Genomic DNA, 23826 nt, shown 5'->3' with positions numbered 1-23826 from the left:
TTTTTTTTTGCCCCTCCCTGAAAATATTCCTAGAAGACACAAGACGTCAACGTCTAGTAAAATAAATAGGAGCATTTCCAGAGGAGTTTCTTTTTATTTTCATTTCCTAGTCACAGGACGCGGACAAAATGAGTGTGGCACACCAAAAAGTCATGACGGTGAGCCCACCCACCGCCATAGGCGCTTAATTTTGCCGGTTAAATATACACGAGATAGACAGCCCCCGTTTGGTGGAAAGGATGGCTTAAATATAGAAAAAAAAAACGGATTTAAAGTGGGAGGAACGCTGATTGTTGTCACCTCAGAGAGGAAGAAGCGTTGGTGATGGTGGCGTTACTCGATCCCGAGCTTCTTCTTCAGGGATTCCGGCATCTCGGGGGGAGGGGGGCGGGGCAGGCGGAAATAAACTTTGACCGAATCGTAGATGAACCACTGCAGCGCGGTGAGGGTGCCGATCATGATGATACGGGCCACCAATCCCTTCCAAACACCTGCGGGACACCAAAAACAAATAGTGGGCGGGACAGATTGGACACGTATTGCCTTCCAAACTGATCTGAAAACAGTTGCAAAGTACGTATCGAAGCATTCGTACATATGAGGGAAAACATTGGGAATTTTGATAATGCTGAACCCTTGTGCAGCTATTTCTAGACAGGTTGTCCGTCCACCTGGCTAGCAACACTGGTGGGTACTCTGTCTTATGCAAACAGGGTTGCCAGTGGTGCAATTGAGCCGGTGGACAGGTAGACTGCTCTCACACGCCAATGACTCAAGCACCTCCAACTGTACAGCCGGAAAAGCTGCCGAGGGGTTTCACGCCCTCTAGAGGTGGATCTAAGGAGCGTGTTTGTCCCTGGGCCGTCCACCATACCAACCTTTGGGTCCCAGCTTCTTGAGGACCCCGACGGCGGTGCTCCCCCTCTCTTTGTTCAGCACCGACACCACCGAGTCGGCGGGATGGGACACGATGGCGCAAAAGACGCCGGCTGGACACACAAAAAAGGGACAATGGCATTTGAGTGGGCTTCGGCTAACTAGTCTCCTCCCCACCCGATTCCTCACCGATGTAACCGGCCACAAAGGTGACCACCAGCTGCTCCGATTTGCTGCACTCGTTGCGCGGCTTGGGAACCACGTGCTTGTAGAGCAACTCCACGGTGCGCTCAAAGCAGGCAAATTTCATCATGGTGTAAGGGATCTGTCTCATCCACAACGGGACCACCCCCTTGTAGAACCTGGGCCACCAGAGATCAAGACAAAAAAGGTCAGACGGCGCGCCGCTTTGGCGCCGGGACAAATGTCCGTCCCCCTTGGCCGACGACACCGGTGGACGGCCCGCGTCGGGAAAAGACGGGGCTGCCGGTGGCGCGGACGGGCCGGGGAACGGGTAGACTGCTATTACGCGTCAATGACTCAAGCACCTCCGACGGTACAGCCGTAAAGCTGCCGAGGAGCGGAGCGCCCTCCGGAGGTGGATCTAAGGAACGCGTGCGTGGACACTGGGGAAGGAGGCAAGACTTACGCCCAGATGCCTTCTTCGGCGTACATCTTGGGCACGCACTCGCGGAGGGTGTTGGCGTAGCCGGGCTGCGTCTGGATACGCACTTTGACCGCCTCCATGGGGGCCAGGGCGATGTCGGCAAAGAACTCGGCGCTGGCCGAGGCGGCCAGGTACAGGGACGTCCTCCACATGTACGCGTTCTCCTGTAGGGGATTTACGTCAACAATCTGTCGGGGAGACACCTGTGGCTTAAAAAAATGGTGGGTCTGACCTCTCCGATCAGGTCACTGTAGAAGATCTTGAACACTTCGTAGAAGCCAAACTTGCAGAGGCCTTGCATGGAGTAACCGATGAAGGTGGGCGCCCAGCCCTTGGCCAAGCCTCTGACGCCATCCTCCTTCACCGTCAGGGAGAATCCGTTGCCGATGCTCTTGTACTTGTCGGGATTCACCTGAAGCAGACAAAAATCAATCAATCAAACATTCCAGGATAAGGCACGAACCATCACGTGGTGGCGTCACGGGTCCGAGCAAAAGAGCCGAATCTTTGAATCTTCAGAACGACTCCAGAGGATCCGTCGTCAGATGGGAAGGATGAGTTTCCGGCCCTCCCCCGTACAAACCTGCAGGCGGCACTTGACAAGGTCGAGGGGGACTACGGCGGTGTGCGTGAGGCCGCAGCTGAGGATCCCCCCAAAGCCACACAGGGCATAGTACTTGGAGGAGCCAAAGGCGCAGCTAGATTGCTCTGGGGATGACATACGTGCAACGTGCAAGGGTCACATGCAACACACAACAACAAAAAATCAACACCCAATGACAGCCAAGGGATGGAAGAGTTTTGGCTACATTTTTCACCAAAATATTTTGGACAAATTGGAGAAAAACAAAAAATAATGCTACAAAAAAGGAGAGCTTACAGTTGATTAGATTACACCACTTTGTCTTTTGCTGTTTTTTATTTTTATTTAAGAAAAACTATGTTTTTAGTCAAGTATTTTTTTTAGTACTCTTCCGGACACCAGGCTGTCTTTAACATGCCATCATTTCATGAAAACGTGATTTGAGTGTTTGTTGAATCACACGTACAAGACTCAAATCTGATGCTTACTTTCAAAATATTAGTGCGGCCCAAAATATTTCCACTTTGAATTCAAGATAAGCAACAACAATGAAAATCCACATTTAACCCATCATTTCAAAAGTTACGGTCAAAGAGTCCTTTCAAATCAGACTTACCTGAAAGGTAAAAAAAATAATAATAAATAGGCTACACTCCCTGTCCTCCTAGTGTATAAACCAATGAGGTATGAGTCATGCAGTGATTACACCAATATGCATGCGCGTTGGGGGCTTGAAAACTGGATGGAACGGACGCCATATCTCCATGCAAACTGAAAACTGAGGCCGACTCCGTTAAGACAGACCTGCATCCGGCATTTGACCAGATCGAGGGGGACAACGGCTGTGTGCGTTGTCCCACAGCTCAGAATCCCACCAAAGCCGCACAGGACGAAATACTTCTGAGAGCCAAATTCAATGTCTCCCTCTGAGGAAACATGTTACATTTAAAATTGAGGAAGGGGAGTGGAAGAAAAAAAACATTAAAACGAACTCCTTTGGGGGGAAAACACCAGAAGTCTAGGAGTCAAAAACTATATACAAGTGACTTGCCAATGCATTTAGGATGCTAGGACAATGTGTTCTAGCAGAACTACAATGGTCCTAACTCTTGACCTAACTTGTTGAACAACTTAAACTTTATCTACTACTATAAAACCAAACACGTTATAGGTCTGTTTCAATTTGACACTGAAAAAAACAGCGTGTCCTTCCTTGTCCTCCGTTAGCTTAGCATTAGCAAAGGCCTGACAACTCAAAATGTCGCAGTACTTTTCTTGAAAATGACAACGTGTTGCGGTGTTATAACTGTATGCGGTGCTAGGAAGGAAGAATGCTGCAAAGTGGGTTAATTTGGGCGAACGGCCCTAAAACGAGGTGGCTTGCGGAAGAAGTTACCGGCGTCTGCTGTGGCGGCAGCCGCCAGCCTGCGGGTCCGCTGTCCGAGAGAACTCTGCTGCGGTTCCTCCACTTTCTGGAGCGAGAACAGCGGAGCGCTGAACGGGTTACCCCGGGCCAGCTGCGTCAAAGTCGAGGGATACATGCTCGTGGTCTTGCCTGTCTGCAATGAGCAACAGGTTAGCACGCTAATAATGGCTAATGACGAGGAGAAGGAGGAAAAAAAAGAAAAAGAAAACACCCACCCCCGTCGAACAGCGTGCCCGCTACAAGGCTAAATGGAATGTCACGTTATTTCCTCAAAATATTTGACAAACGAAATTAAATGGAAATACACGCCAAGTATGAAGAAACTTAGAAACGTATTAATAAAGGGTGGAAAAAACAGTCCTCACAGCACATATGCGGCACTAGCTTTGATGCTAACACCACAATGACCGCTACAAGGTGGAATGGTGTTATAGGTTAAAAACGGATTTGGGAAAAGGCGTTGTGGTGTTGTCATGCCGTAAAACGTCAACTACACATAAGAACATTGAATTATATTGCATAAGTTGGCTTGTAATTGAAGTAATTTAAACTTACTTTGCGTGCGTCTTAAGATGGCGCCTCCGCTTAGCTGCAAACCGGCGGCCCCAAAGAGAGAAAGAGAAGGAACGACCTCCCGCTAAAGGGTTGTCCTTTCGAACGTCAACCTTTTAGATATCCTTCATAGAAAGAAAGTGTTAGATAGCTACAGTCGGCGTTTAGTTGCGTACGTGCCGGGTGGCCATCTTGCGTCGGACAATTTCTCTACTTTTACGTTGCTGTTTTCATGCCACACTCAGTTTGTAATGGAACATATTGTATCAACGTGTTTTAAGAAAAATATGCTCAAGTCACCGACAAGTCTAGCACGTCTAGCAGAAAATGAAATGTATATCTATTTCAAAATGTAACCTGCACTAATGGCTGACACAAAATGGCCACCAAACACCGATGCGTCCCCCCATGAGCTTACTGATTGCATCAAAGATCTTGCCTTATGTACGTGATGTCTTTATAAGTGTTGGGACATGAATGCTTCTTCGACGCTGAAAGTTGACTATAATTGGTCGTGAATCCACCTAGCGGTAAAAGCTATTACAGCGCACCCCATTTTATTTCAATTACCTAACAGCTAATAATGCAAGTGACAATTTAGTCATATATTTCTAAAATAGCAAATAATAAAAGATCAAATACCCTTTACAGAATCACATTTTTGTCCTTTATTGAGTAAATTCAACATTGTATTTCAATAACTGTGACATGAATGCCTTTTTCATAAGACTTTAAAAATAGAACATTTGAGAAAAATATTAAGGCTAACACACAATTTGGATATTAAAACCTACAAAGCTGGCTCAAGTACAACACCCCCCGATCTTTAAGGTTATTAATGACTAAAGAGACAAAATGTCTCCACACAATGCAATCACACCATGCAAGTTTAAAAAGAAAAGAAAATATTAGTGACTTCTCGCCAACTACAGTATGCACGCGGTCGGCGCAGAAGACGTCAAAAATCCCAAATTAAGGAACAACGACAGATGGTTTCGGACCACGTTTTTTTTTCGAGAAAAAAAATGACAACGATGGTGATTCACAGACATAGGATGACCTTCCTTGCTATTTTAGCGTTGGCTCTACGCTTGGTTGCCATCGGCCGCGTTCGAGTCGGCCGTCAGAAACTGGCTATCGATATTAGCTTCCATGGCCTGGTAAATGAGGAACAAGAAAGCCGCCCCGATCCCAAAAAGCAGCAGCTTGGACCATAGGGGCAAGCTGGAGCGCGCCACTTTCGTGGGAGCGGCGGCGGCGGGGGGCGCCGACGCCACCTTGGATTCGTAGCAAGAAGGTTTGCCGGGGGCGGAGTTTGGCAAACTTTTCACTCTGTTGGTAATAATGCTATCTTTGTAAGAGGGGAAGGAGTTACTGGTGATTTTAGCCGATTTGATGGACAAGTAGGAGGAGTTTTCGGCATTCCAGAAGTCGTCGGAGATCAACGGACGACCGGCGGCTCCCCGGATCGGTTGCCGACAAGTAGCCCTGAGAGGAATAGTGGCGTGTTGGGTTTTTTGGGTCATTTGCTTGAATCGGGGGCTCATCGGGTACGTACAGATGGGGTCGGGAGATGCTAATGATAGCGCGCTAAACGCAATTAGCGTGTTTTAAGCGACAAACTAGAAAATTCCATCTGTGCAGTAGCTTGGCCGCGATAGTCGTTCAAAGAGCAAATCGGTACTTACGAGATTCCCGTTGGGCTGCTGACTTTGTTGACTAACAGCTCCTGAACAACTTCTTTCTCCTCCTGTTTTTGGTCTCTGGCTACTATCTCCACCTGAAGAAACGTCAACATTTGAATTAAGGTTGCTACAACTTGATGACCTTTGTGAATATTTCCCACAAAAAGTTTGCCCGTGCCTAATTCTTCTGCTAACCCAACTAGCGTGTCCACCTCTGTGATTAGCATGACCGAAAGACAAGCGGCTGTCGCGCAAGTAAGCCTCACCACATGCTGGACAACTGTCTCCGCACAAGCTGCCCGGGGTCGCAGTTGTCGGGAGTTTGCGAGCTACGACGCCGTGGGTGAAAAGCCTCCGTTCATTCATAACATACGCACGCCACCCACAACAAATGACGGAAAGGCAAAGCTGACCTCGAGCAGAGCCGTGTTGAGGAGGGTCTGGGTTTCCAGTCCACTACGACGGCGCTAAAATGGGTTTTAAACACAAGATGGTGGGCCAAAATTGCAGATAGTGTCACTCACTCGCGCTCTTCCTACTTGTAAACGTGCGTTTGGTCACAGTCAAAATAGGCAAAGCGTCTTTGTTGGAAGAGGCCCTTCTGTACGCTTTCCAAAGCTTGGCCACTCCGGAACAAAAACAGTGGAGGCAAAAGTCAGCAGTCAAAAGAATCTGCTCGGCCGGAGAAATGGCTAATCCGCATCATGTGTATACAGTGCGCCTCTGAAAGAGATTTAACGTCAAGCCGCGGACCCTCTCTCCAACGGGGGTGACGCCATTGTACTCTTTTCTAGTCAGAAAGCAAATTGAATCCGTTTGGAAAGATTTTTTGGGGGCCATCGGACGTTTGGTCGCCGGTCTTTTGGTCGCTTAATATGCATTGATTCTTACTTTTGAAATTCAAAGTTGCAACCATATTTTCTGGGAGAAAAAGCAAATACTCACAGTGTGGTGCTCTGTGCTGCGAGTTCGGGTGGTGACGGGCGTCTTTCCTCTGCTCCTAACGGGCCTCTCCACCACTGGAACTGGTTCTGGTTCAGGCTCGGGCTCAGGTTCTGCCACTATTTCAGGTTCCGGTGTCACATCTAAAATCAGAAATGGCGATGAATGTCTAACTAGCTAGCTAGTGAGCTTCATGTATACCAGGGGTAGGGAACCTTTGGCTCCCGAGCCATATGTGGCTCTTTTAGTGGGTGTATATGGCTCGTATATGGAGGCGTGGGCTCCTTACCGTCTTCCTGGTCGCTATACAGGTCGGATTCCGAGTTGCCATTGTGGTTGACTTGAATCTCCGTGACGACCGTCTTGGTGATGGTGGGGTGGGCAGGGCCGGCGTCAAGTAGCTTCTGCAGTTTCTTCTCGTACACTTTACGAGTGGATGCTGAAAAAGATCAAGTCGGTCATTATAGAAAAGGAACCAAAAAAATGGGATTTGAACTACTGAATCACACAAATGTGCAAAAAAATGTATGTTGTAAGGTGGGTGGGACCGGACAATTTTTTAGGGTTGACTTACCCACAATTGGGCCAGCATCTACTCCATGTTTGACAAGCTCCTCCCTCAGGTATTCATCCGTCAGGGACGTCACGTCTAGCTTGTCGGGTACAATCTTTGCCACTTTATTGGACACTTTCTGTGAAGAATTTATTAACATTTGTTTTACTTAATATAATTTGACATTCATAATTAGGATTTTTATGAAGCAATTTCACATTTATACCCCAGTTTTGTTTTTTTTGACTGGTCTGAAAACATAATTATATGAAAAAAAAATTAAAAAGACACTTTGCCCCGCCTAAGGTGGCAGCAGAAAATGGTAATATTAAGTATATTCAAAACTATTCATAACAGCAGATTAAATGCATTAAAAGTTCTGACATACAAAAGAAAAATGTAATTTCCTGAAGAATGCATCCAGATATCTCCAATAAGCTACGCTTTTTGGCCCCTTCCATTCATTCCAACGGGAAATCCAACCCCGACACGCGAGCCAAAATGGCGTCCGCATTCCAGAAACCAGACGTCTTCGATCATATCAGCGGCGTGCCGGGTATCAAACTTTACACATCTGCTACATTTTACAGTCTAGGAAGTAAACGACAAAACCCAAACAGGGTGAGAAAAGAGGTCGCGACCCCTGGGTTGCTGACCACGCCCAAGCTTCAAAAGCAATAACAAAATCTTGAGGTCATGGCTGGACGCCGGCCCAGGAAAATTCAAATTTCAAAAAGAAAACGAAAAAAAAAACTTCCCCGCGCCATCCATACGCTGCCTCAAGCTAAGTATGCCAAGAATGTACGCTATGAATTTTTGTACGCAGGCACTTCCTCGGACACCTGCAGTCTATAATCTCGCCAACTTCCACGTGATTGATAATGCAAAGGCCTCAATTATGTTTATGTTTTCATATGTACTGTTAACAGATGCACTTTTTTATATGTATTCTATCTTGTGCTGACCCATCTGTCACATTTTTAAAGTCAATTGCACTTGTACAAGGCAATATTTTCAAAATGACAACGCCGTAAATCTAACCACATGTCATACCACACTGGCGGCATCTACTCCGACATGTCAGGTGGCCGCGAAATCGGAAGCGTATGACTTGTACGACGACGCTGGTAATTATCAGCGCCAACTGACCTGGGATCGAAACCCGGAGCCCAAAAACGACGAGGCAATCTGTAAAAAATGAAATCCGGTTTTAGAGGACGCAAAACTGCTAAAATTGGACGGAAAGACGACACCCAGATGTGAGCTCCGGTGGACAAAGGATTGCTTTAAAATTGACGCCAGCCGCTCTTTCAGTTGGGATGAGACAGCTGTTGACGGAAGAGGGTTATTACACAGGAATGTTCACTATTTGGAAAGCAGGCAAAAACACCCACAACATTCTACACTTCGCGTAACCACTTCCAAAACAAATGCACTTGTTTCTGGTGTTGACAATTTCTCCCTCCATGCGGAATCGTGTCTTTTTAGTGGATTTCCTTAATACAAATTTAACTACATTCCAATCTGCTTAGAAGTGAGTCGTTCAAACTTTTTTTTCCTTCCAAGATCTACTTTACAAGGCGTTAACCTTCCACCATCCTACCTTGGTTGTTTTTACAAGGCCAGCAAAAAGGCTCAGTAGTTATTTGTGTAGAAATTTCTGACATTAAACTCTCAATTGATAAGAGCCTAGCTAATAGTTTCTATGCATTCTACCTAATAGGCAGCCCTGGTTTAGAAGAACAGAATGAGAAAAAAACGCTATTCGTTCTGACGTTCGTTCATACAATATGGCCAGTAATAAAAAGGACGACGCTGGTGGATATATCGGTACCAGAGGGCCACGACAGCTGGCGTTATATTTAAGTCCCCCCTTGTTTAACCCGGAGTGAAATTTCACAGCAAAACTTTGAAAAAAAAATGTCAAATGTTGAATTTTAACTCTCACACTGAACGCTACCGAAGAAATGAAGAAAACATGCCCAGGTTTGACGCTTTGTTCTATTGTGAGCGTCTGGAGCATATATTATCATCTACATATTTGAGACCTTTTTTACATTTTAGAGTAAAAGTTTGTCAATGGAGTACTACTCACTTTGCTAGATGATCGACTTCGGTTGGAGATGACCGGCGGGGGGAGCTCCTCGTCACTCGAGAAGGCGTCCAAATTCATGGCGTAGTCATGCTTTTTGTTCTGCGCGGTCAAATTCTCCAGATAAAGCTGCACGTACACGTCTTTGTTGTGGTTGCCGCTCGGGAGCTCCACGTTGTGAGCCACTAACTCGCTTTTTAGTTTGTCCTTGGTGAGCTGCGACGGATCCTCCACGTACTCCGGCATGTCGGCGTGCAAAGACGGGCGGCGGAAAGCGTTAAAACCACCGGTGTCGGCTAGCTAGCACACTTCCAAGTGAAGCTAGCAAAGGCGGGCGCTGAGGAAATGGTGGATGCGGTTAACCAGCGCCTCTTACTGGAATGCTTCCGCCAATCGGGATGTTCGCTGTTGAGATAAAATGCCGAAAGCGATGAAATGAAAAAACTGTGAATAAGTTTGCACGCTTACTTTTCTTCGTATGAAACACGTTGCTTACCAGGCTCGTGAAGGGAATACCCATAGATACAAATAAAACTAGAAGTTGGATGCGAGGTATAATGTGAGCTAATATGGGGGGCGAGTGTCGGCCATTTTGCGCCGGGGTAGTTCGGTGACCATTAACATGGAGATTGTTAAATATCAATTCGAATATAACGGTATACTCAATGGAGCGTTTGTAAAATATCTATTTGATCATAAAAGGTTTATAAAATAGCTATAAATGGCTCAATTCTTGACAAGTTTAAATGGTATGGTTTTTCATAAACGTCAGAGATGCGGTATATTAATTTGATGGCATGTTATGTTCTAAATCAACTTTGAACCTGAAGTATAAGTCACGTTAAGACTACTTCTTACTTTAAAAAACTGTAAAGATGCCGACGATTCTGCGAGTCTAGTTTTGAGTCTGACGCAAGATGGCCACCAGTTTCTTACACCGACGAGTCCAAAAAGATCGAAAAAATGTCGCGTCATATCAGCGTAAATGTTTTAAAGATTTTCTCTTATATGTACATTCCTTTTTTCTTAACTTTTTTCAAAGTTATTAAATTGTTTTTTGGTTTGCTATTTCGACAGCAGAGTCCATTGTCTTTTTAGTAAAAACAGATTTGTTAATTAATAATGATTAAGAGAACTAAAGCAAATATTTATACAAAATACTGTAAACACAATTTGTAGTAAATTGACAAGGAAACTTTGTAGCAAATATCAATGTAACTTTAAGGTGTTTCAATCACTTAAACAAAAAAAACCTACTTTGGCCTATATGAAGCAAAAAAAACCTTTAAATTTAACTTAACCAACCACAAAGTCATTTAATCCACATTTTACATTAGAGATGCGATTTAAAAAATTAGCAAGACAATAGTGGCCTTCCATTGCATCTTTAGTGGATGTGCTTAAATCTAAAAAAAAAAAATAATAATAAAGGGACAAAACATTCCTGGCCAGCATTTAACCAACCGACATGTCAATACACAAACGCTGCGCTTAAAAGCTTTTAAGAATTTAAAGCAGAGGCACAAAAACAACGACAACGTGGTCCACTATTCCGTCAGAAGGTGGTTGATTGGACACTCGAAGTAACGATCGGTCGCCGTCAAGGCTTTCGGGGGACAGCACGGTAACAGTGGACGGGCGGGCGGGCAATTGTTCCTTCCCAATGTCTATCCCGAGCAACTTGAAATTCATCCCGTGGGCAAACGGCGTTGCTGCTTTTAAAAGGGCCTCGACGGAAGCCACCTTTGATGGCCACACGTCGCCGTTAAACCATAGTGTTGCTCTCGCATGCTTTGTCCACATACTGGAAAGAGAAGAAAGACATCCATTATTTGGACATTCTCCCATTTCAAACATCCAGAAAACATCTCATTTGTGGAGCCGTATATGGCTCCCGAGCCATAGGTTTCCTATCCCTGTCCTAAAACGTACTTGAAATGGCCCACATTTTGGGATGGCACTTGAACATCACACAACTCAGCTCCATTTGTTTTCCTCAAAATGGGTTCGTGTTTACGTGGACAAAGCGGAAGCCTCTCTATGTTCAAACGTTGACTTAAAGTTGGATTTTTTTTTTCACTTGCGATGGCCGCGTTTCAAAGCATGCAAAGAAACTCGACAGTGACTGACCGCGACTGCTGATTATCCTACGAAGGCTTTGAAAAAGAAAAAAAAAAGGACAGAAACAGTCATCCTAAATGGATTTTTTTTCCCGACACACACATGTCAGCGCATTTTGAATCAATGGAATTATCGGATGCATTTGTTAAAATGGCATGCTTGGCGGTATGTATTTTTTGTAAAGATAGCTTTAGTGTCTCCATACTTACAGAACTGATGAAGGGCAGGTTTAGGATGGATCCCAGGACAGGTATCCTCCTTATGAAGCCCACTACAACTGGGAAAAAGCCTCTGGACCGGAAAAAAGAGAAGAAACATCTCAGACTTGCGTGGTTGACAGGATGCATTTGATAGCTTTGTTCCTACCTGAACAAGAGGAAAAATCCATATACCTCCAGGACAACCCCAATGATGGGCCAGCCAATCAGCACCACAAACACACCTCCCAAGAAGAAAGTAGTGGCTTTCATTTTGTGCTTTTGGAAAAAGAAGCGGAAAGTCCTCTCCAGGCCAATGACGAAGGCCAGCCCGGCCACAAACAGGATCTAGTGGACAAAAAGTGGTAGTGTTTAAAAAGTAGGCAAACTGTTGAATAGTTCAAGGAATTGTTGTTTTTTCTGTGGAAACTCACGTTTCCAATGGCCAGGAGGGCTTTGTCAAAGAACAGGATCATCCCAAAGAAGAGGAAAAACACGCCGAAGCCAGTTAATCCCATTCCTATTTCTGAAATAGAAAATAAAGAGTTTGAGAGCGAGAGCAGAAAATAAATCAGGTCATTGTTGTCATAAGGAGGAAATGTTTTCATTTGGGCATTCGACATTCCTGATCAGAGGCATATTTTTAACATTTTGATTAGATCAACACATTCCATATTTTCATTAAGGTCAGAAACATTTAACTGAAAGAAAGTCGTTGAGCGTAATCACAGGTTGAAAATAACGCAAGCTAAAATTCCTAGCATGGAATACTAAACACCAAGCGACTGAATTTAGGACGCCGGGTTAGCACAAAAGCCGAAAAGCTAAGTGGGAGGTCACAAGGGAAAGGCTTACTTTGCGAGTCCGTTAAGGAAATCATCTTGGCACGAACTTGTGTTAAAGACAACAAAAAGAGTCCAAATGTTCATCTAAGAAGCATAAGGATGACAGCTGCCACCATTGAAGCTGCCACTGCAACAGCCACGTCTTCCGGAAACACACCCTCACTGGATGACAGTATCCGGAATGTTATTGTGTTGCGTTCAAAGCAGCGCGTAAATTAGGATTTTCCCCCAAACTGCCCCTACTTATCTAACACACTACATAAATACTACGGCTATTTTCAGGTTGCAATTATTTCTACATATTTTGTGAAATCATTGGATTACTAACATTTATGAAAAAACAATGTTGCAAAGTATTTTTCATGTACATGCGCCGTTAAGTGCCGAATGTCTCCGACTCAAAATGGCCGACTTTGAAGCCGTTTCCTTTCTTTGACTAAGCGCATTCGTCAAACATCTACACCTCACACCGTAAACGTGAAGGGTTTTCGGTGTATAAGAAGATAAACACCTGGAAAAGCCATTGAATGGTCAGTTCTAATGTTAAATATTTATTTGATGTTTTGGGAAAGTATTACTTTCACGTTTCCTAGAAAGTCACTTTCCATCACCTGATTCCACATAGGGTGAGTTGCAGCTGGGTTAACACTTGCTTTGCATTTAAATGTGACTTTCACCTGGTATTTTTACAAGGCAATTTTGTGCATGTTTGATAATGTGCTAAAATGAAACGAGACTGTTCATTTTCACACTTAATTTCCCTTTCAGGACTCAAATTGGTAATATACTGTGTTAATAAAGCATCTGTGGACATCATGGATAGTGACGTGGAGATAATTGGTGAGTCTTGCGTGTGTGCTAACCACCTCAAAACGTTTGAAGTCTTCCATTTGATTATTAAGTGAGCGGTAAAGCTGCCCTTAATGTTGTTTGGATTCAACAAGGTCAAAATGAACTACGACCACCCATCCTTCTCCTCGTTAGATGTTCCAGTAGCGCTGGAATCGGTAGAGGCGGAGCTGGAATCGGTGGAGGCGGAGCTGGAACTGGTCAAGCTTCAGAAGGCCGAGCTGGTGGAAAAGGAAAATGATCTGACCTTCCGCAAAAACTTCCTGCTGCACAAATTGGAGAAAGCGTGTGACGCCGCATCGTCCGGCGGCCATTCTGGAACCGCTCGGGAAACGAGCGAAGAGGAACTGCGGCGCTACGATGGCACAGGTAATGGTGACCGGGCACCTTTGCGTCATCCCAGAGCCTGTTTTCTTCCAAAACGTTGTCGTATGTGGCCCGCGGGCCGTAGTTTGCCCACCCCTGGGCTAACATCTTGTCTTCTGTACTTACTGACACCTAGTGGTGACAATAGTACAATAACACTGTCACCCAAAATGTTGTTTTTGTTCACTGTTGTTGTCTGAAAACGGTTAGATTTTGCCTGGTCCAAACACTTGAAACGCCAGCTGAAAGCTTCCTTCCACCTTTCGGAGTTCCGGCCGCTGCAAATGAGGGCCATCAATCTCACGCTGTCTGGAAAAGATCTCTTCTTGGTGATGCCAACGGGCCGAGGAAAAAGCCTGTGCTATCAGCTCCCGGCCATCTGCTCCGAAGGTAGTATTCCCAGAGTGGCCGTGGCTGGCGCCGCCTGGTTTGTTGCCATCATTTGTGAAAAGAGAGCACTTGGCAGGTTTCACGCTGGTGGTGACACCTCTCGTATCGCTGATGGAGGATCAAATCATGTACCTGCGTTCCATCAACGTGGCCGCCGTCATGCTCAATGCTTCCAGTAGCAAGGTGACATTAAGAACATTTAAACTTTTAAAGTCCATTTTCAAGTCTTGGGGACGCATTTTCCAGGAACACTCCAAGAGCGTGTTGGCCGGCATGATTGACAATAAAGATCCGTTCAAGCTTCTGTACGTCACCCCGGAGAAAATCGCCAAGAGTAAGATGTTCATGTCTCGTCTGGAGAAAGCCAACAACGCCAATCTTCTGAGTCGCATCGCCGTGGACGAGGTGCACTGCTGCAGCCAATGGGGGCACGATTTCCGACCAGGTGTGGCGTCGGTCGGCCGTCGCCTCAAAGCGCGGACCATCAAAACGGCACCGCTTTCCTTAGATTATAAACTGCTGGGCATTTTGAAGAGGCAGTTCCCCAAAGTCCCGATGATCGGCCTGACGGCCACGGCCACCGGGAGCCTCCTGGAGGACTGTGGGAAGATTCTGTGCATCCAAAAGCCAATCACGCTCCGATCCTCGTTCAACAGGACCAATCTCTTTTACGAGGTATTTGCCATTTGCTTCCATCCAATGCCAACATGGCCGCCACGCCAATCTGGCTCCTTTGTCTCGTAGGTCCGTCCCAAGATGTCTGACGATATGCTGATCGCAGACATCGCCTCGCTCATCAAGAAACGATACAAGGATCAATCGGGTACTGCTTTGAATAGAAATTTTCAAAGATGGTTTGGACTCATTTTGTCCTTTTTTTACGGCCGCAGGGATCGTCTACGTCTTCTCTCAGAAGGACGCCGAGTCGGTGTCCTCTCAACTCCGACAGAGGGCGATCTCGTCCGCTCCCTATCATGCCAATTTGGACTCTGACGACAAGTCCGGCACTCATCGCAAGTGGAGCGCCGGTCAAATCCAGGTAGGGCCTTGTGGCTTTTCTTTGGGTTTTGCGACCAGTTCAAGGAAAAAATCCTCCTCCGCCACTTTAGGTGGTGGTCGCCACCGTGGCCTTCGGCATGGGGATCAACAAGGCCAACGTCAGATTTGTGATCCATCACACCATCAGCAAGTCGATAGAAAACTACTACCAGGAGAGTGGACGGGCAGGTAAAGGATTTCAGAAGAATTTGTCCATCCGAAAATGGCGTCCAACCAAGGCATTTCCTTTCCATTCCGTTGTTCCAGGTCGAGACGATGCTCCGGCCGACTGCATCGTCTACTTTGGCTTCGCCGACATCTTCCGCGTCAGCAGCATGGTGGTGATGGAGAACGTGGGTCAACGCAAGCTCAACCAGATGGTGACCTACTGCCACAACCTGGACAGGTAACACACCAGGTGATTGGTCGCCGGGCGATTGGTCGCCGGGCGATTGGCCGCCGGGCAATTGGCCGCCGGGCGATTGGCCGCCGGGCGATTGGCCGCCGGGCGATTGGCCGCCGGGCGATTGGCCGCCGGGCGATTGGCCGCCGGGCGATTGGCCGCCGGGCGATTGGCCGCCGGGCGATTGGCCGCCGGGCGATTGGTCGCCGGGCGATTGGTCGCCGGGCGATTGGTCGCCGGGCGATTGGTCGTCGGTCAAGCCAGACCTTGAAGCTATGCCTTTTTGTCTCGCTAGATGCCGTCGCTCCCTCCTGGCGGTTCATTTCAACGAAGTCTGGGATGACAAAGAATGCAACAAGATGTGCGACACGTGCCGTCAGGGCCACGGTATGTAAACAACAAGTCCGCCCGGGTCCGCCAATCACCTCAAATCCCAGCCGGAAGGAAGATTCCATGGCGTGTGGTCTTAAAATTGCGGCGTTTTCCCGAAAATCCCATCAAAGCGCCTTATCCTCGCCCAGCTAATATTCTTACAAGGGGTTCTCTTTCGCTGAGCCGCTAATAAAATGAGCATTTAAGACGTTTCAGGTTTTTCCCCGTGAGATTAAGGTAGGCCGCGTTCATAAATTGACGACTCATCGTGCTTTAGCGGATGGAAGAAAAAGCGCCAAATGTTGAGCTAATTCCTTTCATTACATGCTATCGCTAACAATTTTCAGGAATTATAGCGAGCTAGCTTTAGCCGTACGCCCCGAGCTATTATTGACACACAGACAGAAAACAAAATAGAGAGAAACGTTTCGTCTTAGGTTAATACTTAGCTAGCTAGCTAGCATTTTGGTACCTTGTATAGAAGAGTATCAACGCTGATGTGTCCACATATGTCCACCTTCAGACGTCATCGCCACTGACATTGCGGAACACGGCCGGCAGGTGGTTGAGATTTTGGAGCTGGCGGCCTCCAAACAGGAGAAGCTAACTCCGCTAAAGCTAGTGGAGGCCTGGATGGGGAAGGGGCCGACCAAGCATAGGAAGTCCACCCAGACCACCGCGCTGTCTCGAGTCCAGGTCGAGAGCGTCATCGTCCATTTATTCCTGCAAGGATACCTCAGGTTAGTTTTCCTCCTTCCAAACTATTTTTTTTCAAAAATTAGCCATATTTTCCAGCCTAGAAGGAGCGGACACCATTAACATGTAAATTCCTTGTATTTTGTTCTTGTTGTTTTTAGAGAAGATTTCAGTTTTACCCCATACAGCACCTATTTTTATCTCCTGTTGGGCCACAAGGCGCCTTTATTAAAAAGTCCGGGTTACACGCTGCAGGTGAAGATCCGCTCGGGATATTCTCAGTCTGAATTGGTGAGTTTCTAATTGTCACAACAACGTCAGTGTCCAAACTCTTCGGAGGTTAAAAGTGATGTTATTAAATGGTCAACAGGTAAAAAGTCCAAGCGACCAGGCAAAGCGTTCACATCAGACATTGGAAAAAGCTCCCAAGGCCAAGAAAATCAAGAAAGAAAACAATGACTAAATACAAACAGCCTGTCCACCATTTTCCTTTTTTTTTTTTTTAGGGTTTACAAATGTTTGTCTTGACGGTTCGGTCAAAGATTTCCATACAAATGTCAACTTTGTGAGTTGGGATGATTTTTTTTCTACTTCTGATACGATAATTGTATTTTTTTTATCCATAATGCAAGCAGTGAATGAGAGATCGAATTTGGATGCAAAAGTTGCTGCCCCTTGTGTTCATTTTGGGAAGTCCAATTAAAAAAAAAAATTTCAACTCGACTTATTTATTTTTCTTGGGGTCAACAACATTCCGACCTTTGTCCTCACAACCCCCCCAAAAATGCACAGTTTTTTGCCATTGTATTCACGATAAAGTACAGTGACAAAAAAAATGTATTGAGGGGGTACTTTCCACATTTTAATCCAGCATCTAACTGGATTTAACTCGACTAGCGCTAATCCTTTAGCCGCCAGCCGGGACACCCGGGAAGGCCGCCCTGCCTTCGATCTGGCTCCAATTTTGGCTAGCTTACGGATAGCGCTACATACCGGCGTGCCTCCCGACAATTCACGCTCGGGTGCGAACTCCAGGACTGGTTTGGCTGGGCGTCCCACCCACACAGGGCTCGGGAACCATTTTGAAAGAGAGAGCCATAAACTATTCTTATTTTCTAATGTTATTGCTACATTTTTTTGTCATTTCACCACTTTTTAATCACAACAATTCTCTGATTTTTTTGGACAACATTTCTATGCTGTTGCTAATCAATCCGTATTAATGAGACGAGTCATGAAAAATGAAATAATGATTAAAGTGGTGCTAGAGCTAGTCTCAGCGCCACAGTTGCGCTCAGGATTTCCATATTTTACCTCACAGGTTAGCGGAGAGCCATATGCACCCATGGAAAGAGCCACATATGGCTCTCGAGCCACCGTAGGTTCCCTACCCCTTTGTTTGGGTACTACGTTCAAGCAAAGCCATTCAAAACAAACCCCCAAAAAGTTTGAACCGCCTCCAAAAGCGTAAGCGAGCGTCTGGCGCTCCCGCAAAGCACTTTGGGTAACAGTTTGGTCTCTGTGAGCAGCTGGCAGGCGTTAGCTAGCTAACCCCCCCCCCCCCTCCCGGTGTCAGTCTTAATTACAGCTATCGCTGGTTTTACGCGGCTCGCACACATAGACCAGCTTTTGTGGAGGCTAACCAGAAGCGGGATTAGCGCGTAGCTCCCCGTAGGGCAGCTTATCCGTCTTGTTTGTGGTTTTAAGTGTCACGGAGGAAGACCTGAGATGGTGCTTAATGGCGCGTGCCACATTTGGACGCATCATACACGGACGAGCCCTGCTTCAAAAAAGAGAGAAATAATGTTTTTCGCTGGCCACACAAAAGGATGTGGCGGGCCAAATCTGGCCCCCGGGCCCAAGGTTGGACACCATAGTATGGAATCTGGTTCAGACTGGTTAAAAAATCTTATTTCAACAAGCAGCCTATCGTATTTTTTACTGATTATTTCATATATTTATTTCTAAATTTAAAAATGAAAATGGGGAAAACAGCTGATAGTCTTATTTTTAAATGTATATCTCATATATAATTGCAAATGTAAGCTTATAAAGGCATGCTTTTTGGGGTCATTGTTTAACTTTGTCCGTGCCATTGACGGTCATTGAGGTCAAATATACCTTGGCTGCCGACCCTCCCGGCTCTATCGAATTGGACGCGTGAATGACGCCTCGACTTGCGAAATCTTACGTAAGGGGTGAACCAAACAAAAAAGGGGGGGCGGACCAATCCGTTCGTACGCGCGCCCATACACTCGCGCGCGCGCCCGCTTCCTGACATTTGCCAGAAATCATTTGCTGGCGTCTTTTCCGATGCGCGTCCACGCTATTTGGGAGGATCACGTGAACGCGCGTGGACGGACGGACGCCTGAGTGACTGGCTGGCTGGCTGGCTGGCTGGATGGCTGACTGTCTGACTGGTCGCTGACTGGTTGGCTGACTTTGACTGGCTGGCTTTTTGCTGGCTGGCTGGCTGCTTCTTTTTCTTTTTTTTTTCTTTCCTTTCTTTTCTTTTTTTTTTTTCTTGGCTCCCTCGCTCGCTCCTGCCAGACATGGCGGCGGATCCTCCTCAAGCGGACTGGCTTTCCCGTCTCCCCCCTTGCTGGAGTTACGGCGTCACCCGGGACGGACGCCTCTTCTTCATCAAGTAAATACGGCGTGGATTTTAGCCATTTCCGAGCAGCGTTTTTTTAGGGGGGGGCTGTCGTCTTTCTATCCATCCAATCGGTCCAATTCGCCCTTTCTTTTTTGTCTTCTCCCCCTTTTTCTCGGCAGCGAAGAAGCCAAGAGCACAACCTGGTTGCAGCCTGTTGTCGGAGAGGCTGTCATAACAGGGCACAGAAAAACTCCAGGCAAGTCTTTTTTTCTCTGGGGGGACTTTTCTTCTTTTTTTGTGTTGAAAAACGAGCAGACGGTTTTGTCGTGGCCATCTGGCCACTTTGCGACACAGTTTTTTAAAAGTTCCGTCACGTAGGCTTCAGCCGATGGAGCAAATTCCGTCGCAGTCCCCCCTTGATTTTTCACCCTTTAACGCGGTGCCATTCTGCCAACCCGCCTACTCCATTTGGTGCACATCTGTAATTCTACTGGCTGGTTTTCCTTCCTTTTTCTTGTTTTTTTTTTTACAGATTTACCTACTGGATGGGAGGAAGGATACACGTTCGAAGGGGCTCGCTGCTTCATCAAGTGAGTTGGCTGGAATTGGATGCGGAATATACATGATGATGATGATGATGATGATGATGATGATGAGGGGGGAGGAGAGATGCGGGTGTGCGTGGGGTGCGCATGGGGTGCGAGGGGTGCTCGATGCAGTAGCCATCTTCGGTACATGGCCTCCTCTTTTGTCTGCCCGTGACTCTAAAGCAGTCCCTTTATTTTCCGTTTCTCTCGTGATGCGCACAGTGGTGGAAAAAAACGTTTTTTTTTGTAAGGGGGGGAAAAAAGACCGTTTTTTCCGATGGGAAAAACGTTGGCGTTTGCAGAGGGCACGTCTTTTTACTTTGGAAAGCCAATTCACATGATTTACATGTGTAATAAATGTCAGGAAATCGGGGCTCATAAAGTTGGAGCTGGTTTGTTTCAAAGGGGGGCAAAATAATTATTCATTATATTGGAAGGGAGTCAGAAATGCATGGAAATTATTTTTTTAAAGCATATTATCAAATGGAATAGATGGAAAATGTGGAAAAGTGCTCAGGGATGAAAATAATGACTCGCTAGAAAAAAATAAAACATAAAAACTTCTAAATGTCCCCAAAAAGACCAAAAAGATGATATTTTCAGATTGATTCTCACATCCAATTCACATAATTAATAGTAGAGTAAAAGCGAACCAAATTTAGCAGACACAAGCCCATTCATTTTCAATCCATTTCAAAAAGTCATGTATTTTGACTTTGAAATTGTGAATATGGCTCTTAATTTTATGGCTGTTTGTCAAATGACCGTGACTCAAAGCTAGCTAGCTTGCTAGCATGCTACAGCTGAACAGGCTTGACTTGTTGGCTCATTAGCGCGTCTCGTTTACGTCCACCTATAGATTGAACTGCCTTCTTTCTCCCACAGCGAGTTTATTGTCGTCGGTTAGCCGTCTTTTTTTGGGGCTAGTTTTCCCACAAAGCGGTGGGAGGCCATTTTGGGGACAGCCGCTGACACACATGCTCGGCTAATATCGCAGCTCTAAAAATAGCGCAATACCGCTGCCCTTTGCTATGTAATAACGCATGTAGAATGCACGGCGACAAACGTGGGGGTTTATCCGATTGGGGTCGCTTGCTACCATAGCGTGGGGCGTTAGAATGGAAACAAATGGCTGTTTTGGGTCAGAAAAGCCGTGCTAGCTAGCGCACACTTTTAGCTAAGACACAAAATGCTTCATTAGTGGAAAGTATGGACTTGATTGTTCAAATATATGCGTAAATTACTGTATTTGAATGGCTAGCCTGCTGTCGGAGAAGCGAGAAATGTCTTTTTATGAACAACTTTCAGGAAATATTAGCTGCTAGCGTCAAATGATAAGTTATCATCTGGTTCCGATGACGTTATCTGTTAGCGTTAGCCGGTTAGACATAAGTAGGATAAGATTAAGCTGACTGATTTAAGTATCTATCTCTCCCTCAGTTTTTTTTTTCCAAATCATATCATCATATTTCGGATTAGCTTGCGTAAGGACAAAAAAAAAAACGGAAAGAGTTTCGAAATGCTGTAAGCTAGTGAGTCACATCAACATGTTTGGGTTGGTTTGGCCTTGGGCTGAGGTTCAGCCCCGTGATTTTGGTTTTGTTTTGGTTGTTTTTTTGTGCGCCTTCAGCAGACGCAACAACGCCGGTCTTGTTCGTTCGCGTCCATTGTTTCTTAGTTGGAAACACGACAACGGCATGCTAACTGAGAAGAAATTAATGGACTCCCACGCTATTGTTGAATAGTTTTTTGGGAGGGAATGAGTCAGCAAATTGTCGGAATTTATGTGAAGGGACTTGGAATGTCAATTTTGACCTTTGACCCTTACTGAAAGGCTAATGCTAACGTTTGGTACGCCTAAGTATTAAATACATATGTTATAATAGCTTCAACTGAAGACAAGGTGTACTTGCTGTTGGATTTGGTCTTTCTACTGTTTACAGAACCAACACGTTGGACCTGAACTTCTTGTTTACTTCCAATGGCTGCCAACTAACAAAACCTGCTTATGACATCATCGTCAAAAATCCGTTGGTTGAAACGAACTATGACGATCAATATCAGGCCGTGAGGCTTCTTCTGTATGCTTTTGTAGCCGCTTAGCTAACAGCGTAGCAGTCCTGGCTAAGAAATGCTATTTCATGACAACACAAATCTTGAACATTTTTCCATTTTTTTTTATCACTGTGGATTTTTAGGGCATTTCTGGCTCACTCTCTTGTTTGCTCATGGGCTCCTCTTCACAGTTTGAAACGTCCAAATGGCAACCAGTCCTCCCAGTTGAATTCATTGGATATCCATCGTTGTCAATGAGGGGTTCGGGATCCATTTTGGGTCACTCCATGTCCATTTTGGGTCACTTGACGTCCATTTTGGCTCATTTCCTATGGCTGGAGCTCCTATTTTGTAGATTTCGGCTAACATTTAGTTTGTTTTGTTGATATTGAAATGCTGTTGGGTCTTTTTCCCGTTGAATTTTTTCTATCAAGCGTAATAATAATGACATCAAAGTCCCAATGGGTTGGGCGTGTCTGATACAGAGTTTTAAGAGAGAAATAATTGTTAAATGGGTGGCGGGTTGGGCGGGGCGGAAATCCAAAATGATTTCCTGGCCGTCTTCACAAACCACAGAACTTTGTTCTCGTTTATTTTTAAAGCCAATCTGTGTTTGCGTTGAGCCGATAACCCTAGTATGCCGTTTCTGGCAGCGAAATGTGTCAACCCATCCTTCATTTTGACGCAATTATCATTATTTTGTGCTCAAATGGTGTGGAAAAGACACGCAAGGCGACTGGACAGTGTGGAAAGTAGGACGCGGCGACTTTGAAGGACCTCCCCCGGGGGTCTTTCTAGCAATGACGGAGTGTTTTTGCTGTCAGATTGGGATTTCTGTCCACCAATTGCACTTTCCGCCGCTTTAGAACGAGCTTATCGCCGCGACACGGTTCCATTTAAGTTCAGAAAATGCTACTTACTTGACTGGAGACGTTTGAGGCTGGTGTTGGAGAAAGACAGGAGCTAGCTAGCTAGCTCATTCGCTAGCATGGAGCGTTTGCTCTTCCATTTCCAGCGCAGAGACACTGTAAAGAATCAAGATGGAATGTTTTAGTAGATTATAGACCAGGGGTGGGCTAATTTATGGACACATTGACTTTAAAAATTAGATAGATGGGCCGGGTCAGCACAAGATACGATACATATAAAAAAGTACATCCGTTAACAGTACATAAGAAACAAAAGCCTCAACTATTAACAAACTCATCACTTATCATTCAAGTGAAAAGTATAAATTACAAAGTCAATGTCTGTTCTAGACCCAAGCCAACTCAACATATTCAACTTTTGTTGTTTTTTAAACATTTTTATTGAACTTGCGCCACTAATTCTAGCCACATAATGAATAGATAATCTACTACAGAGGCCAGCTCCGATTACAATGATCAAGGGGGGGGCCATCTAGTGGCGTCCCTGCCAAAATTGAGCGTTTTTTGTGTTAATGTTTAGGAGGAGATGGGCCAAAAAGCCCAGCAATCTGTCTGTCCACCATTGTATATTTTTTGGCCAAAACAGACAAATGGACTTGATGCAAAGGTTTTGCAAATGATCCCTCTCTAGCATCCCCAGGATTAGGATTGCGCAGCTGGAAGCAGCAATGGCGGCCACGCGTCTTACAGTTTTGAAAATAACAAAAAAAAGATAAATTCTATTGGAAGTGAGTCAGAAATGCATAGAAATTCATGTTTAAAGCACATTGTTAAATAGAATATATCAAAAATGTGGAAAAGCGGCTATGGATAAAAAAAAAAATGACAAACTGCAAAAAAAAACAGGAATATTTTATGGCTGTTTGTCAAATGACTGTGATTCAAAGCTAGCTAGCTAGCAAGCTAGCTAGCATGCTACAGCTGAACAGGCTTGTCTCGTTTGCGTCAACCTATAGATTGAACTTCTTTCTTTTCCCCACAGCGAGTTTATCGTCGCCGGTTAGCC

General features: G+C 45.5%; 5 protein-coding genes and 2 non-coding genes across 20 annotated transcripts in view; 2 read left to right on the top strand and 5 right to left on the bottom strand.

Moving 5' to 3' along the window:
• Window positions 1-74: 74 nt before the first annotated feature.
• On the bottom strand, window positions 75-4238 carry slc25a3b (solute carrier family 25 member 3b). 2 transcript variants are annotated; one of them, XM_077709507.1, is made up of 8 exons: window positions 4108-4238; window positions 3523-3685; window positions 2931-3052; window positions 1776-1955; window positions 1526-1707; window positions 1066-1238; window positions 879-989; window positions 75-491 (listed from the first exon to the last, which is right to left on the bottom strand). In XM_077709507.1, exons 2-8 carry the CDS (start codon window positions 3665-3667, stop codon window positions 334-336), a joined length of 1071 nt encoding a protein of 356 aa, XP_077565633.1. In that variant the 5' UTR covers window positions 3668-3685; window positions 4108-4238; the 3' UTR covers window positions 75-333. The 2 variants fall into 2 exon arrangements, with proteins under 2 accessions (XP_077565633.1, XP_077565632.1); XM_077709506.1 differs by lacking the exon at window positions 2931-3052 and adding an exon at window positions 2127-2251.
• On the bottom strand, window positions 659-851 carry LOC144181609 (small nucleolar RNA SNORA53). Its single transcript, XR_013324718.1, has one exon. It is a non-coding gene; the product is annotated as a small nucleolar RNA SNORA53 (small nucleolar RNA).
• Window positions 1300-1494, bottom strand: LOC144181604 (small nucleolar RNA SNORA53). The gene has a single exon (XR_013324714.1). It is a non-coding gene; the product is annotated as a small nucleolar RNA SNORA53 (small nucleolar RNA).
• A 510-nt stretch (window positions 4239-4748) lies between the features above and the next one.
• tmpoa (thymopoietin a) lies at window positions 4749-10000 on the bottom strand. 4 transcript variants are annotated; one of them, XM_077710029.1, is made up of 8 exons: window positions 9873-10000; window positions 9380-9781; window positions 7306-7423; window positions 7021-7170; window positions 6735-6874; window positions 6203-6256; window positions 5793-5884; window positions 4749-5592 (listed from the first exon to the last, which is right to left on the bottom strand). In XM_077710029.1, exons 2-8 carry the CDS (start codon window positions 9620-9622, stop codon window positions 5190-5192), a joined length of 1200 nt encoding a protein of 399 aa, XP_077566155.1. In that variant the 5' UTR covers window positions 9623-9781; window positions 9873-10000; the 3' UTR covers window positions 4749-5189. The 4 variants fall into 4 exon arrangements, with proteins under 4 accessions (XP_077566155.1, XP_077566157.1, XP_077566158.1 ...); XM_077710031.1 differs by lacking the exon at window positions 9873-10000 and adding an exon at window positions 9845-9868; XM_077710032.1 differs by lacking the exon at window positions 6203-6256 and having other exon boundaries at window positions 9873-9999.
• A 666-nt stretch (window positions 10001-10666) lies between these two features.
• The window catches only part of golt1ba (golgi transport 1Ba), an 18368-nt gene continuing 5208 nt past the window's right edge, over window positions 10667-23826 (bottom strand). For 2 of the 4 annotated variants that reach the window (XM_077709878.1, XM_077709879.1), the window contains 6 exons: window positions 22812-22916; window positions 16430-16680; window positions 12129-12220; window positions 11864-12042; window positions 11707-11788; window positions 10667-11180 (listed from right to left, as the gene is read on the bottom strand). In XM_077709878.1, coding sequence (XP_077566004.1) covers window positions 11142-11180; window positions 11707-11788; window positions 11864-12042; window positions 12129-12212 — 384 coding nt within the window. In that variant the 5' untranslated portion in view covers window positions 12213-12220; window positions 16430-16680; window positions 22812-22916 and the 3' untranslated portion in view covers window positions 10667-11141. Of the gene's footprint in view, window positions 11181-11506; window positions 11533-11706; window positions 11789-11863; window positions 12043-12128; window positions 12221-12549; window positions 12712-16429; window positions 16681-22811; window positions 22917-23826 lie in introns of those variants that run through there. The other 2 variants (XM_077709877.1, XM_077709876.1) reach the window with 2 other exon arrangements.
• On the top strand, window positions 12943-17371 carry recql (RecQ helicase-like). Of its 6 annotated transcripts, XM_077709873.1 has the most exons (14): window positions 13202-13379; window positions 13524-13757; window positions 13965-14144; window positions 14221-14327; window positions 14391-14589; window positions 14653-14819; window positions 14889-14967; window positions 15035-15183; window positions 15254-15371; window positions 15450-15588; window positions 15881-15972; window positions 16481-16697; window positions 16815-16944; window positions 17024-17371. In XM_077709873.1, the coding sequence occupies exons 1-14, from the start codon at window positions 13265-13267 to the stop codon at window positions 17114-17116; spliced, it is 2019 nt and encodes a 672-aa protein (XP_077565999.1). In that variant the 5' UTR covers window positions 13202-13264; the 3' UTR covers window positions 17117-17371. The 6 variants fall into 6 exon arrangements, with proteins under 6 accessions (XP_077565998.1, XP_077565997.1, XP_077565994.1 ...); XM_077709872.1 differs by adding an exon at window positions 12943-13069 and having other exon boundaries at window positions 13308-13379; window positions 14221-14819; XM_077709871.1 differs by adding an exon at window positions 12943-13165 and having other exon boundaries at window positions 13308-13379; window positions 14221-14819.
• The window catches only part of LOC144181415 (pleckstrin homology domain-containing family A member 5-like), a 17113-nt gene continuing 12256 nt past the window's right edge, over window positions 18970-23826 (top strand). Inside the window, exons 1-3 of one of the 2 annotated variants that reach the window (XM_077709867.1) lie at window positions 18970-19300; window positions 19429-19505; window positions 19782-19839. In XM_077709867.1, the coding sequence (XP_077565993.1) occupies window positions 19206-19300; window positions 19429-19505; window positions 19782-19839 (230 nt within the window). In that variant the 5' untranslated portion in view covers window positions 18970-19205. Of the gene's footprint in view, window positions 19301-19428; window positions 19506-19666; window positions 19840-23826 lie in introns of those variants that run through there. The other variant, XM_077709866.1, reaches the window with a different exon arrangement.

Source organism: Stigmatopora nigra, chromosome 23 (genome assembly GCF_051989575.1).
Source record: "Stigmatopora nigra isolate UIUO_SnigA chromosome 23, RoL_Snig_1.1, whole genome shotgun sequence".
NCBI classification, from domain to species: domain Eukaryota; kingdom Metazoa; phylum Chordata; class Actinopteri; order Syngnathiformes; family Syngnathidae; genus Stigmatopora; species Stigmatopora nigra.
The sequence above is the reverse complement of the archived record's forward strand: the minus strand, read 5'-3'. Positions and strand labels throughout refer to the sequence as shown.

What these genes read in the sequence shown, in the direction of transcription:
- slc25a3b (XM_077709506.1), bottom strand. Translation starts at nt 3,667, where the DNA reads ATGTATCCCTCGACTTTGACGCAGCTGGCCCGGGGTAACCCGTTCAGC. An exon ending in TTGTCAAGTGCCGCCTGCAG is followed by an intron (nt 1,956 to 2,126) that starts GTTTGTACGGGG and finishes TGTCTGCTTCAG; the next exon opens with GTGAATCCCGACAAGTACAA. An exon ending in CTTTGTGGCCGGTTACATCG is followed by an intron (nt 990 to 1,065) that starts GTGAGGAATCGG and finishes TTGTGTGTCCAG; the next exon opens with CCGGCGTCTTTTGCGCCATC.
- tmpoa (XM_077710029.1), bottom strand. Translation starts at nt 9,622, where the DNA reads ATGCCGGAGTACGTGGAGGATCCGTCGCAGCTCACCAAGGACAAACTA. An exon ending in AGATGCTGGCCCAATTGTGG is followed by an intron (nt 7,171 to 7,305) that starts GTAAGTCAACCC and finishes GATCTTTTTCAG; the next exon opens with CATCCACTCGTAAAGTGTAC. An exon ending in GTATAGCGACCAGGAAGACG is followed by an intron (nt 6,875 to 7,020) that starts GTAAGGAGCCCA and finishes TTCTGATTTTAG; the next exon opens with ATGTGACACCGGAACCTGAA.
- recql (XM_077709868.1), top strand. Translation starts at nt 13,265, where the DNA reads ATGAAACGAGACTGTTCATTTTCACACTTAATTTCCCTTTCAGGACTC. An exon ending in ACGATACAAGGATCAATCGG is followed by an intron (nt 14,968 to 15,034) that starts GTACTGCTTTGA and finishes TTACGGCCGCAG; the next exon opens with GGATCGTCTACGTCTTCTCT. An exon ending in CACGTGCCGTCAGGGCCACG is followed by an intron (nt 15,973 to 16,480) that starts GTATGTAAACAA and finishes GTCCACCTTCAG; the next exon opens with ACGTCATCGCCACTGACATT.